Below are 13,678 nucleotides of genomic sequence, written 5' to 3' on the forward strand. Positions count from 1 at the left end.
CTGCTACAGTGTAGATTTGGCCTTGTGTTGTTGGTTATTGTCCTGCTACAGTGTAGATTTGGCCTTGAGTTGTTGGTTATTGCCATGCTGAAAGGTAAATTCCTCTGTTTGGTGTAAAGCTTAGCTCCATCCCATTTATTTTTATCCTGAAACTCCTGTCTTTGCCAACGTCAAGAATACCCATACCATGATGCAGCCACCACCATGCTTGAAAATAAGGAGGCAGTTACTCAGTGACGTGTTGGATTTGTCTCAAGCATAAGGCTTTTCATTTAGGCCAAAAAGGTTTTTATTTTTATTCTTTACATTTCATTGTGGAGTAACTGAAATGTTGATCCATCCTCAGTTTTCTCCCTTCACAGCCATTTAACTGGAGCTGTTATAAAAGCACCAATGGTGACATCTCTTAGCAGTTTCCTTCCTGTCTTGCAGCTCAGTTCAGAAGAACGACTGTCTTTGTGTGTGTGGTTTAATACATCATCCACAGCATAATAAACTTGACCATGCTTAAAGATGGATAACAATACTAGATCAGATATTTAATCTACCAATCACTGCCCTTCTGAGGCTTTTGAAAAGCCGCCTAGTCTTTGTAGTTCAATGTATGTATTGGGGACAGAGGAAGAGGTAGTCATTAAAAGAAATGTCAACCCCTATTATTTCACACAGTGAGTCCATGTAACTTGTGGTTGGTTAAGCCGCATTTGACTCCTGAACTAATTTAGGCTTCTCTAAACAAAAGGGCTGAATAGTTTTGCAACAACTGTTATGTTAACCTTTTTGAAATCTTTTCACTTTGGTATTCTGTGATGCTCAATGACAAATCACAACTAAGTCCATTTCAATCCCACTTTGTCAATCAACAAAATGTGAATAAATCCAAAGGGGTGAATACATTGACTTATGCAATAAGTAGAAGATGCATCATTTTACTAAATGTTTACATTTTGGGGAAGGGGGTTTATTTAACTAAAAAAGTTGATTTGAATTGAGGATTGGTTGTCAGCAATAAACCAACTACATTCCCATTTGCTTCACATTTTGTTAATTAAAAAGTTTAATAAATGAAGGCTATGAAGTTCATATAGTATACCAGTACATAAATACACCATGTCTTGGTATAAACATTTGGTTTCCAGGTGTTTTCATATTCAAGGTTTTGTCTCATGATATAAAATACTGATGGTATCATAGCTCTGTGAGAGGTGATGCTGTATGACAGTTTGCATCCATAAGTATGGTGACACCCTATGATATCACAGCACTGTGTCCTACTAAAACAGCATCATGAGCCCTGTCTGAGTGCCCACATTGAGGATAACACAAAGTGTGAAACTCCAGTTTAGGAGATACAATTGAGTATAGCATGCTAAGGTATACTGTATATACCAGTTCATTTCACATAATGGTTTGCCCATCCAATGTTGCTATTCTTTCCATCATTTGGTCCGACCGGAGTGTATCCAGGAGATGCATATAGGCTTGTGGTCAGTCTGCAGACGTCCGGGTGAGGAAACGCATCAGGCTCTCATAGCTGAGGAAGGTAATGGCGTTGACAGGGAAGGCCCTCAGGCTGTTCAGGAGGAGCCCCTTAAAGAACACTCTCACCCCCTCCTCCTTCAGACTCACACTCATGCAGTGCAGGACCCCCTGGTACACCCGGCCCCCAGCACCGGACATCTGCAGCCGCGCTTTCATCACATCCATGGGCGTGGCAAAGGCCCACGTCACCACGCCTGCCACCCCACCCGCCATCAATACTGCAAATGTGCCTGCAGATACAAACCAAATAATTACCTGAAAATCTATGTAATTGCACTAGCACTCAAACCATCAGCAATAAACGGTCAAATCTAGACACAGACTCGCTCTCTTCTCACAGACTAGCATGGCCTTTGAACTGTTAATGACACACACACACTCCAAGTCGTCTCTATTGCAGTGACGTATAACAGTTTATATCTCAAAATGCATGGAGATGAGCGTAACATCTCAGGAACCACATAATATAGCAATCTTTTTGCATGAAAAGATGGCCTGGAACACAATCTCTCTCTCCAACTGACCTGGCCGTTTGCCTTCTTCAGTCAGAAACCTGCAGGTGATTTCGTAAGGCAAGAAGTAGATTCCATAGCAGGGTACATCTCTCAGGGTAAGAGCCAACCCCCCTCGAAACAATCCCCTTGGCCCCTCCTCCCTCAGGATGACAGTCACACAGTGAATGGGACCTCGATACCCGTCACCACCGACCCCAGCCCAGCCCTTGGTCTGGGACTGCAAGCGTACCTTCACCAGGTCAACAGGCGCAGTAACCACCACCTGGCAGCAAAGACAAGCTTGGTGTTAAAAAGTACACATAATGCCATATTTCAGGGCCATTTAAAGCACGTTCCATATTACCTGTGCCAGACCTGAGAAACAGCCAGCTGCGAAGACTGCTGATGCCGAGGCAGGGTTGCCTTGGATTCGGTCATTCCGTTGGGACTGGGTGAGGCAGTCTAAAACATTGCTATAGGAACCAAAGACCACAGCGTTGGTGATGCCAGTAGTCAGGACAGGAAATGTCATGCCCTTGAAGAACCCAGGGATCTGATCCAACAAATACAAAAATAGTATAGTTAAGGAATTACTGATGGTACAACAATGTAGCGAAAAAATAAAACACTCGACAAATCCCACTGGGCACAAACTGGTTGAATCAACGTTGTTTCAACATAATTTGTCAACATATTGTGACGTGAAATCTACGAGGAAAATACATTAGATTTGAAAAAAGTAATCAACTGTTGTTTTCTGGGTAAGATTTCAACCACAAGATTATGTCATCATGATAACTAAATTTCAACAGACAAACCTTGAATAAAATATGTTAAATTTGTACCTTTAAAATAACTTCAGATCTTCAATGATAAAATCTACTATCGGAATAAAAAAAACTATAGGCTGAGCAGCACCTCCTCCTGGAGAATTGATCTATCAGAAGCTACCCTTTGGTATCCCATCCAGGGTTTTAACCAAGCCCATTGCTGCTTAGCTATGATATTTGCCACTGACTATTACCAATGTGCTATCATGACATTGATTGTTGTGAGAGCTCCCCTAAAAACTAAGATTTACTGGACTCTACAAGGTGTTGAAAGCATTCCACAGGGATGCTGGCCCATGTTGGATCCAGTGCTTCCCACAGTTGTGTCAAGTTGGCTAGATGTCACACAGGAAACTGTTGAGTGTGAAAAACCCAGCAGCGTTGTAGTTCTTAACACAAGCCGGTGCACCTGGGTTGGCACCTACTACCATACCGTGTTGAAAGGCACTTACATATTTTGTCTAGCCCATTCACCCTCCTTCATCTACACTGATTGAAGTGGATTTAACAAGTGACATCATTAAAGGATCATAGCTTTCACCTGGATTCACCTGGTCAGTCTATGTCATAGAAAGAGCAGGTGTTCGTAATGTTTTCTATACTCAGTGAGGTGCATTAAAACTACAGTACCATTCAAAAGTTTGGACACACCTATTGATTCAAGGGTTTTTCTTTATTTTTACTATTTTATACAATGTAGAATAATAGTGAAGATATCAAAACTATGAAAAAACACATGGAATCACGCAGTAACCAAAAAAGTGTTAAACAAATATTTTTGAATTTAGACTATTCAAAGTAGCCACCCTTTGCCTTGATGACAGCTTTGCACACTCTTGGCATTCTCTCAACCAGCTTCACCTGGAATGCTTTTCCAACAGTCTTGAAGGAGTTCCCACAAATGCTGAGCACTTGTTGGCTGTTTTTCCTTCACTCTGCAGTCCAACTTATCCCAAACCATCTTAATTGGGTTGAGGTCGAGTGACTGTGGAGGCCAGATCATCTGATGCAGTACTCCATCACTCTCCTTCTTGGTCAAATAGCCCGTACACAGCCTGAAGGTGTTGGGTCATTGTCCTGTTGAAAAACAAATGATAGTCCCACTAAGCGCAAACCAGATGGGATGGCGTATCCCTGCAGAATGCTGTGGTAGCCATGCTGGTTAAGTGTGCATTTAATTCTAAATAAATCAACAACAATGTCACCAGCAAAGCACCATCACACCTCCTCCTCCATGCTTCACGGTGGGAACCACAGATACGGAGATCATCCATTCACCTACCATGCGTCTCACAAAGACACAGCGGTTGGAACCAAAAATCTAAAATTTGACCATATCAGACCAAAGGACAGACTTCCACCGGTCTAATGTCCATTGCTCGTGCTTCTTGGCCCGAGCAAGTCTCTTCTTATTGGTGTCCTTTAGTAGTGGTTAGTAGTGCAGCAATACGACCATAAAGGCCTGATTCACGCAGTCTCCTCTGAACAGTTGATGTTAAGATGTGTCTGTTACTTGAACTCTGTGAAGCATTTATTTGTGCTACAATCTGAGGTGCAGTTAAGTCTAACGAACTTATCCTCTGTAGCAGAGGTAACTCTGGGTCTTCCTTTCCTGTGGCGGTCCTCATGATAACCAGTTTCATCAAAGCGCTTGATGGTTTTTGTGAGTGAACGTCAAGAAACTTTCAAAGTTCTTGAAATTTTCCTGGATTGACTGACCTTCATGTCTTAAAGTAATGATGGACTGTCATTTCTCTTTGCTTATTTGAGCTGTTCTTGCCATAATATGAACTTGGTCTTTTACCAAATAGGGCAATCTTCTGTATGCCATCCCTACCTTGTCACAACTCAACTGATTGGCTCAAACATATCAAGAAGGAAAGAAATTCCACAAATTAACTTTTAACAAGGCACACCTGTTAATTGAAATGCATTTCATGAAGCTGGTTGAGAGAATGCCAAGAGTGTGCAAAGCTGTCATCAAGGCAAAGGGTGGCTACTTTGAAGAATCTTACATATAAAATATATTTTGATTTGTTTAACACTTTTTTGGTTACTACATTATTCCATATGTGTTATTTCATAGTTTTGATGTCTTCACTATTATTCTACAATGTATAAATAGTAAAAAATTGAGAAAAACCCTTGAATGAGTAGGTGTGTCCAAACTTTTGACTGGTACTATAATTCGGTGGGGACCCTAGGAACCTCAAGAGTTAACCAATACTGTTTTTATACTTCAACAACGAAGATATGTAATCTTACATAGCTTTTAAACAAGCTCACCAGTTGCCTCCCGGGTGGCGCAGTGGTTAAGGGCGCTGTACTTCAGCGCCAGCTGTGCCATCAGAGTTCCTGGGTTCGCACAATTGGCCTAGCGTCGCCCGGGTTAGGGAGGGCTTGGTCGGTAGGGGTGTCCTTGTCTCATCGCGCACCAGCGACTCCTGTGGCGGGCTGGGCGCAGTGTGCGCTAACCAAGGTGGCCAGGTGTTTCCTCCGGCGCATTGGTGCGGCTGGCTTCCGGGTTGGATGCGTGCTGTGTTAAGAAGCAGTGCGGCTTGGTTGGGTTGTGTATCGGAGGACGCATGACTTTCAACCTTCGTCTCTCCCGAGCCCGTACGGGAGTTGTAGCGATGAGACAAGATCAGTAGCCACTAGGGGGTATAAAATAAAATTAAAAAATAACATGTTTTGCATGTTATTTTGGCATTAATACGTGCCATAAATGGTCTCTTTTTTGATTTCTTGAGTAAGGCAGCTCCAAAACGCAGGTGTTTCAGCCTAGTTCAGTGCTTTCTGTAATGGTGGGGTAGCCAGCAGAAGATACAGAGCATAGGTGTTGGTAATGTTCTCTAGTTGCGCCGTGATTGGCTCAGTGTTCTGTCACTCACTACAACAATTGGATACCACGAAATTGGGGAGAGAAAGGAGTAAAAAAAAAAAAAAAAAAAAAAAAACAGGCTCATCAGTATGTTTTTTATACGTTAAATCATTGTCAATCCAAATGCTCAGATATTTAAAGCGGGAACCCGATCAATGAGATAACCATTCGATGAATAAATAAAACAAAAACATTAAGAGGTTGGGGTAATGGCATATACAGATAAATATTAGCATTTTTTGTGTTTGGTTGTCAACACAAGCATATATCAACAGTTGAAGGAGATGTATATTCTGTGCCACTGACTTTAATTCAAGTTTGTTTTCAAATTGATAATAAATATGTTGGATTCACGTATCTATCTCAACCAAAAATCTAGTTAAAGAATAGGACTAAAGCAAATCAAACTTTATTTAAAGTGCATTTCAAGTTTGTTTTGATTTAGTCCTATTCTTTAAATTAGATTTTTGGTTGAGATGGAGACATAAATCCAACATATTGATTATTAATTCATAAACAAACTGGAATTAAAGCCAGACAGTGGCACAGATGGAACTATCCAAGCAGAAGATAAATCTCGTTCAAATGTTGATATTTGGTTGTGTTGACAACCAATGAGCTTAACACCTTGATAAGCTAATTTCACGACGACGGCTCACCACTCATCGTACTGGGCGACTTTAACCTCCCGACAAGGACTTCAATTAATTTCCACCTCTTTCTTTCCTCGTGACCTCACCCTTTCCCAGTCACCTCCTACTCACAAAGCAGAAAATATGCTTGACCTCATCTTTACTAGAGGCTGTTTGCCTACTGATCTCACTACAACTCCCCTCCAGGTCTCTGATAACTACTTTTTCTTTTCTCTCCATCTCTCCTTCAACCCTAACCACTCAGCCCCTACCCAGATGGTCATGCGCCACCGCAATCTTTGCTCTCTCTCTCCCGGGTACTCTCTCCTCTTCTATCCTATCCTCTCTTCCATCTGCTAAATCCTTTTCCCACCTGTCTCCTGACTCTGCCTCTTCAACCCTCCTCTCCTCCCTTTCCTCATCCTTTGACTCCCACTGTCCCCTTACCTCCCAGCCAGCCTGACCTTCCCCTCTCGCTCCGTGGCTGGGTGACTCACTGCATTCTAACAGAACAGGGCTGCGGGCTGCTGAGTGGAAATGGAGGAAAATAAACTTCTGGAGGACCTATCATCCTTCCACACCCTCCTCTGTAACTTATCTTCCTCTGTATATGCTGCTAAAGCTCTAAATGTAATCACTCTAAATGTAATCACTCTAAATGTCACTATACATGTCAAGCTTCTGCCGCCAACCCTGGGAAACCTCTCTCCACTTTTTCCCTCCCTCCTTAATCCTCCACCTCCCCCTTTCCTCTCTGTGGACGACTTTGTCAACCACTTTGAAAAAAGGTTGACAACATCCGCTCCTCGTTCACTCAGCCTAGTAAGTCCACTAGTCCCACTCACACAGAACTACCCTACGCGTTGAGCTCTTTCTCACCTCTCTCCAGATGAAATCCTGTGACTAGTGATGTCCAGCTGCCCAACAACCTGCCCACCTTCTGACACACAGCTTCTGACATCTCAGCTTGGATGTCAGCCCACCACCTCAAGCTCAAATTCAACAAAACGGAGCTACTCTTCCTCCAGGGGAAGATCTGCCCACTCCAAGACCTCTCCATCACTGTTAACAACTCTACGGTGTCCCCCTCCCAGAGTGCAAAGAAGCTTGGCGTGACACTGGACTACAACCTGTCGTTCTCTGCAAACATCAAAGCAGTGACTCGCTCCTACAGGTTCATACTCTACAACATCTGTAGAGTCCGACCGTTCCTCACACAGGAAGCGGCGCAGGTCCTATTCCAGGCAGTTGTAATCTCCCGTCTAGACTCCTGCAACTCTCTGTTGGCTGGGCTCTACACTTGTGCCATCAAACCCCTGCAACTTATCCAGAATGCTGCAGCCCGCCTGGTGTTCAACCAATATTCTCCCATGTCACTCCTCCTCACACTCCACTGGCTTCCAGTCGAAGCCCTGGTGCTTGCCTATGGAGCAGCAAGGGAACTGCACCTCCTTACCTTCAGGCTATGCTCAAACCCTACATCCCAAACCAAGAACTCCTTTCCTCAACCTTGGGTCTCTTGGCCCTCCCACCCCTACGGGAGGACAGCTCCTGCTCAGCCCAGTCAAAGCTCTTCTCTGTCCTGGCACCCCAATGGTGGAACAAATTTCTCCCTAAAGTCAGGACAGCGGAGTCCCTTCTATTTTGGGGAAAACATCTGAAACTCTACCTCTTTGAAGAGTATCTTAAATAACTCTCACGGCGCCCCGACGCCCCCCTCCTCCCAATTAAAAAAGAAAAGAAAACTAGCACTGACCTTGATGATAAATACTTTGTTGAGGGAAAATGTACTTGATACGATTGTGATGTTGTTGTCTTACCTAGCTATCTTAAGATGAATGCACTAATTGTAAGTTGCTCTTGATAAGAGCCTCTGCTAAATAACTCAAATGTAAACATTTTAAATGTAACCAAATACAATTCAATATTTAAAATACAATAAATAGCCTATTAACTTGTTAACAAATTTTATGTTGGATTTACGTCTCCAACTCAACCAAAAAAATAAAAGTTAAAGAATGGGCATAAGCCAGCTGCACAGATGGAACTATCCAAGCAGTAGATCTCCTTTAAATGTTAATATTTGGTTGTGTTGTCAACCAAATACAATTTAATATTACTTTTGTAATACAGTAAATAGCCTTCGTTAAGGCTATCTTACAAACTAATGTAACATTTTACCCCAAAATGAGTAACATATCCATGGCCACATTTTGAGGTTGCTGTAACTATACATGTATTTTTATGTAATAATGTAAAGTGTGGATGTTCAAGATAACATGCATAGGTTGTCACAGGTCTGTGGAGATCTTCACCTTTGTGTAATAATCTGTGCAGAATCTCGAACGGCATAGATCCCCTGCACTATGTACTTTTAATGTAATCTCAACAGCAATCCAGGTAATTTGGTTCTGCTATTAGATTAAGCACAGCGATAACACATTAACACATTAAATATATTGTATAAATAAACTAAAATCCTGACATTGTATTCCCACTTGAACTTTGCTGTGCATGGTTGAAAGCGCAGTGATAGACATTTGAGTGAAAACTAAACCAAAAAGAAGACATTGTTTTTTTCATTGGAATTTGGTTGTGCTAGGCATAACACATCGGAAATTCATCTAACTTTTGGCTGTCTTTTTGAGTTGGTGAATATAGGTTGTAATCTCATTGTTTGTCTCAACCAAATATCACCCAATTATCGACATTGAAATGACGTGCTATGCACAGTGGGATGAGTCATATAATACCAAAGTATTCAAAACCTTACCCCTTCACGAGTGTATGTCCTAGCCACACAGTCACAAATCCCCTTGTATTTAACCTGGGTCTGCAGACGCACCTACATATGGAGTATAATATACATGTTATGTGACTTGTCAACAAGTTTAGATTCCTTGGTCTAAATTAGTGGATATAATCATAAAGTTTGAGTGAGTCCAGTACTTGTACCTTCACTGTGTCCATTGGATGACCAAAAGCCAACCCTACTGCTCCTAGAACATATTCATATACGTCTAGTCAAATTCACCCTCCATATTCATGTCCAACAATGTTTTTATACACAAAGATCTATGTTACTCCTTCCTATACATTACCTGAGATGCATCCTGCTATGAATTCCACAAACGGCATGCTCAGTTGCTTGCTCACACTAAAACAGATAAATTACAGTACAAATATCAGTCGCAGGTTAATCAAGGTAGTTGGGTTTACAATCTCTCACCTTGTAACCATCTAGTCAGAATTCAGCATTTTTTATGATGATACATGAATTGCCATTACAGTTTAGGGGAAAATATAAAATGATTAATCATTTTCTCTGATGACATTACCCAGTGGGCACAGACGTCAATTCAATGTATCAACGTTGGATCAACATAATTTAATTGAAATGACGTGTAAACAACGTTGATTCAACCAGTGTTTGCCCAGTGGGTAGACTCATTCAACTTTAATACAGATTTCACAGCACATGGTTCTGGATCTCAAAGAGTGATCTTTGAGCTTGGGAGTGCAATCCTTGCAGTCTTGTGCATGTCAATGTTTTGTTTTATTGTTTTTATGGGGGCAGGGGGTGGGGACTAACAGACAACAATATGCCTTTACTGCTACTTACAGCTATTTTCGCTCGCATACAGCACACTGCAATCTTAATTCCAACACTCAGAAACTAACAAACTAAACCATCATCCACAAACTAACCCATCTTTCCCAGTACATTACTATTTTACTGTTTCCTTTGACAATACATCATTCTACTTTACTCTGATGTCTAACGAGGTTCTTGAACCTCTGTATGTGTACCGTTTCAACCTAGATTGCCCTAAAAAGAAATACTTTACCGAAGAGTATAATCATATTTCCCATTGGTTGATCTTGGTTTTTCAGATCTCTTAACAGTATGCCTACTGTTCGTAGGTCAATCTGAACACAGACATTATCACTTACCTGTCTTCAAAAGCAAGCCACCGCAAGTACAGTACCAAAAAAGATAAGAGTCTGCACAGGGTTGACTGTTCAATGTCAAGATACCTATTGGAGTCCCATTCTAAATCATTGATAGAAAATATAGGTCGCTAAAGCATATAGCATTGCTTATATGGCTTGTATATGGCTAGTGATATGCTGCTTTTCAACCTGTGCAGATTTAAACGCACACATCAGTCTGGAGCAGTAAACCAGTTAAAAATATACTAAATGAATTTGGGGCGAACATCCACGTTGCTTTTTGCGCTTAAAAGAATGAAAGCAAATATTTTGAAGAGTGGGTTCGACAAGAAAATTTGGTTGGTGACCTAGATCAGAGGAAGATTTACCTGATTTGAGCGTTACCTCTTCGTAGAATACACACCAACACAAGTTATATCGGAGCATTATACTTTATTGATCGACCCGCACTATTGTATGACTGCCTACAAAGTACTATATCTCAAGGCAAATCGTCTTTGATTCATTTTTCTAGGGTAGGGTTTTGCTGGCCTTTAGCGGTAAAAATGTGCACTGTCCGCTATATATATATATATAGTTGTACTATATATATATATAGCGGACAGTGCTATATATATATTAAAGTGCAGTGCATGCAACGGACGACGCAACACAGAGTGCCTGAATAAAGCCCTTAGTCGTGGTATATTGGCCATATACCACAACCCCCGAGGTGCCTTATTGCTATTATAAACTGTTTAGCCACGTAATTAGAAGAGAAAAAGGAACGTTTTGTCATACTCGTGGTATATGTTCTATCATAAAATTGGGGGTTCAAGTCCTGAATGCTGATTGGCTGACAGCTGTGGTATATCAGACTGTATACAGTGCCTTGCGAAAGTATTCGGCCCCCTTGAAATTTGCGACCTTTTGCCACATTTCAGGCTTCAAACATAAAGATATAAAACTGTATTTTTTTGTGAAGAATCAACAACAAGTGGGACACAATCATGAAGTGGAACGACATTTATTGGATATTTCAAACTTTTTTAACAATTCAAAAACTGAAAAATTGGGCGTGCAAAATTATTCAGCCCCCTTAAGTTAATACTTTGTAGCGCCACCTTTTGCTGCGATTACAGCTGTAAGTCGCTTGGGGTATGTCTATCAGTTTTGCACATCGAGAGACTGAAATTTTTTCCCATTCCTCCTTGCAAAACAGCTCGAGCTCAGTGAGGTTGGATGGAGAGCATTTGTGAACAGCAGTTTTCAGTTCTTTCCACAGATTCTCGATTGGATTCAAGTCTGGACTTTGACTTGGCCATTCTAACACCTGGAAATGTTTATTTTTGAACCATTCCATTGTAGATTTTGCTTTATGTTTTGGATCATTGTCTTGTTGGAAGACAAATCTCCGTCCCAGTCTCAGGTCTTTTGCAGACTCCATCAGGTTTTCTTCCAGAATGGTCCTGTATTTGGCTCCATCCATCTTCCCATCAATTTTAACCATCTTCCCTGTCCCTGCTGAAGAAAAGCAGGCCCAAACCATGATGCTACCACCACCTGTTTGACAGTGGGTATGGTGTGTTCAGGGTGATGAGCTGTGTTGCTTTTACGCCAAACATAACGTTTTGCATTGTTGCCAAAAAGTTCAATTTTGGTTTCATCTGACCAGAGCACCTTCTTCCACATGTTTGGTGTGTCTCCCAGGTGGCTTGTGGCAAACTTTAAACAACACTTTTTATGGATATCTTTAAGAAATGGCTTTCTTCTTGCCACTCTTCCATAAAGGCCAGATTTGTGCAATATACGACTGATTGTTGTCCTATGGACAGAGTCTCCCACCTCAGCTGTAGATCTCTGCAGTTCATCCAGAGTGATCATGGGCCTCTTGGCTGCATCTCTGATCAGTCTTCTCCTTGTATGAGCTGAAAGTTTAGAGGGACGGCCAGGTCTTGGTAGATTTGCAGTGGTCTGATGCTCCTTCCATTTCAATATTATCGCTTGCACAGTGCTCCTTGGGATGTTTAAAGCTTGGGAAATCTTTTTGTATCCAAATCCCGCTTTAAACTTCTTCACAACAGTATCTCGGACCTGCCTGGTGTGTTCCTTGTTCTTCATGATGCTCTCTGTGCTTTTAACAGACCTCTGAGACGATCACAGTGCAGGTGCCTTTATACGGAGACTTGATTACACACAGGTGGATTGTATTTATCATCATTAGTCATTTAGGTCAACATTGGATCATTCAGAGATCCTCACTGAACTTCTGGAGAGAGTTTGCTGCACTGAAAGTAAAGGGGCTGAATAATTTTGCACGCCCAATTTTTCAGTTTTTGATTTGTTAAAAAAGTTTGAAATATCCAATAAATGTCGTTCCACTTCATGATTGTGTCCCACTTGTTGTTGATTCTTCAGAAAAAAATACAGTTTTATATCTTTATGTTTGAAGCCTGAAATGTGGCAAAAGGTCGCAAAGTTCAAGGGGGCCGAATACTTTCGCAAGGCACTGTACCAAGGGTATGACAAAACATGTATTTTTACTGCTCTAATTACATTGGTAACCCGTTTATCATAGCAATAAGGCACCTCAGAGGTTTGTGATATATGGCCAATATACCACGGCTAAGGGCTGTGTCCCGGCACTCCGCATTGCGGTGTGCATAAGAACAGCTCTTAGCCATGGTATATTGGCCATATGTAACAAACCTAATCTGGCCTTATTGTTTAAATATACCACGGCTGTCAGCCAATCAGAATTCAGGGCTCGAACAACCCAGTTGTAAGCAATAAGGCCCAAGGGGGGTGTGGTATATGGACAATATACCATGGGTCAGGGCTGTTCTTAATCACGACGCAATGCGGAGTGCCTGAATACAGCCCTTAGCCGTGGTATATTGGCCAAAAATCACAAACCCCTAAGGTGCCTTATTGCTATTATAAACTGGTTACCAAAGTAATTAGAGCAGTAAAAATAAATGCTTTGTCAAACACGGTCTGATATACCACAGCTGTTGCAAAGCCCTTAGTGTCACACCCTGATCTGTTTCACCTGTCTTGTGCTTGTCTCCACCCCCCCCCAGGTGTCTCCCATTTTCCTCCATTATCCCCTGTATATTTATACCTTTGTTTTTGTTTTTTTGTTTTTTGCTGGTCTGTTGCCAGTTCGTCTTGTCAAGTCTTACTAGTGTGTTTTCGCGTCCTTCTGGGTCTGACCATTCTGTCCCCTATTGAAGCTGTTTTGGATTACCGACCTCTACCTGCCGTCCTGTACTTGTCGGACTCTGACCTGGTTACGAACCTCTGCCTATCCTCGACCTGCCCTTTGCCCCCTCTCTCCCATGTTATAATAAATTATCTAGAACT

At 41.7% G+C, this 13,678-nt stretch overlaps 1 protein-coding gene across 4 annotated transcripts; it reads right to left on the reverse strand.

Moving 5' to 3' along the window:
• Nucleotides 1-1,039: 1,039 nt before the first annotated feature.
• On the reverse strand, nt 1,040-10,882 carry slc25a45 (solute carrier family 25 member 45). 4 transcript variants are annotated; one of them, XR_016493255.1, is made up of 8 exons: nt 10,702-10,882; nt 9,481-9,536; nt 9,335-9,378; nt 9,153-9,224; nt 5,153-5,520; nt 2,401-2,589; nt 2,067-2,319; nt 1,040-1,772 (listed from the first exon to the last, which is right to left on the reverse strand). XR_016493255.1 is itself a non-coding variant. In XM_021591252.3 (7 exons), exons 2-7 carry the CDS (start codon nt 9,515-9,517, stop codon nt 1,489-1,491), a joined length of 879 nt encoding a protein of 292 aa, XP_021446927.2. In that variant the 5' UTR covers nt 9,518-9,536; nt 10,702-10,882; the 3' UTR covers nt 1,040-1,488. The 4 variants fall into 4 exon arrangements, 3 of the variants coding, with proteins under 3 accessions (XP_021446927.2, XP_090082820.1, XP_036823317.2); XM_021591252.3 differs by lacking the exon at nt 5,153-5,520; XM_090226694.1 differs by lacking the exons at nt 5,153-5,520; nt 9,153-9,224; nt 9,335-9,378; nt 9,481-9,536 and having other exon boundaries at nt 10,702-10,874.
• Between the last annotated feature and the right edge of the window lie 2,796 nt (nt 10,883-13,678).

This window comes from Oncorhynchus mykiss, chromosome 29 (assembly GCF_057628025.1).
Source record: "Oncorhynchus mykiss isolate SJ-2025 chromosome 29, ASM5762802v1, whole genome shotgun sequence".
In the NCBI taxonomy this organism is placed as follows: domain Eukaryota; kingdom Metazoa; phylum Chordata; class Actinopteri; order Salmoniformes; family Salmonidae; genus Oncorhynchus; species Oncorhynchus mykiss.

Bases quoted from the DNA above. Each gene is read 5' to 3' on its own strand.
- slc25a45 (XM_021591252.3), bottom strand. From the start codon at position 9,517: ATGCCGTTTGTGGAATTCATAGCAGGATGCATCTCAG. The intron at 9,379-9,480 runs GTAATGTATAGG...AATATGTTCTAG, and splicing joins CATAGCAGGATGCATCTCAG to GAGCAGTAGGGTTGGCTTTT. The intron at 2,590-9,152 runs GTAAGGTTTTGA...TTGTTGGATCAG, and splicing joins GGACATACACTCGTGAAGGG to ATCCCTGGGTTCTTCAAGGG.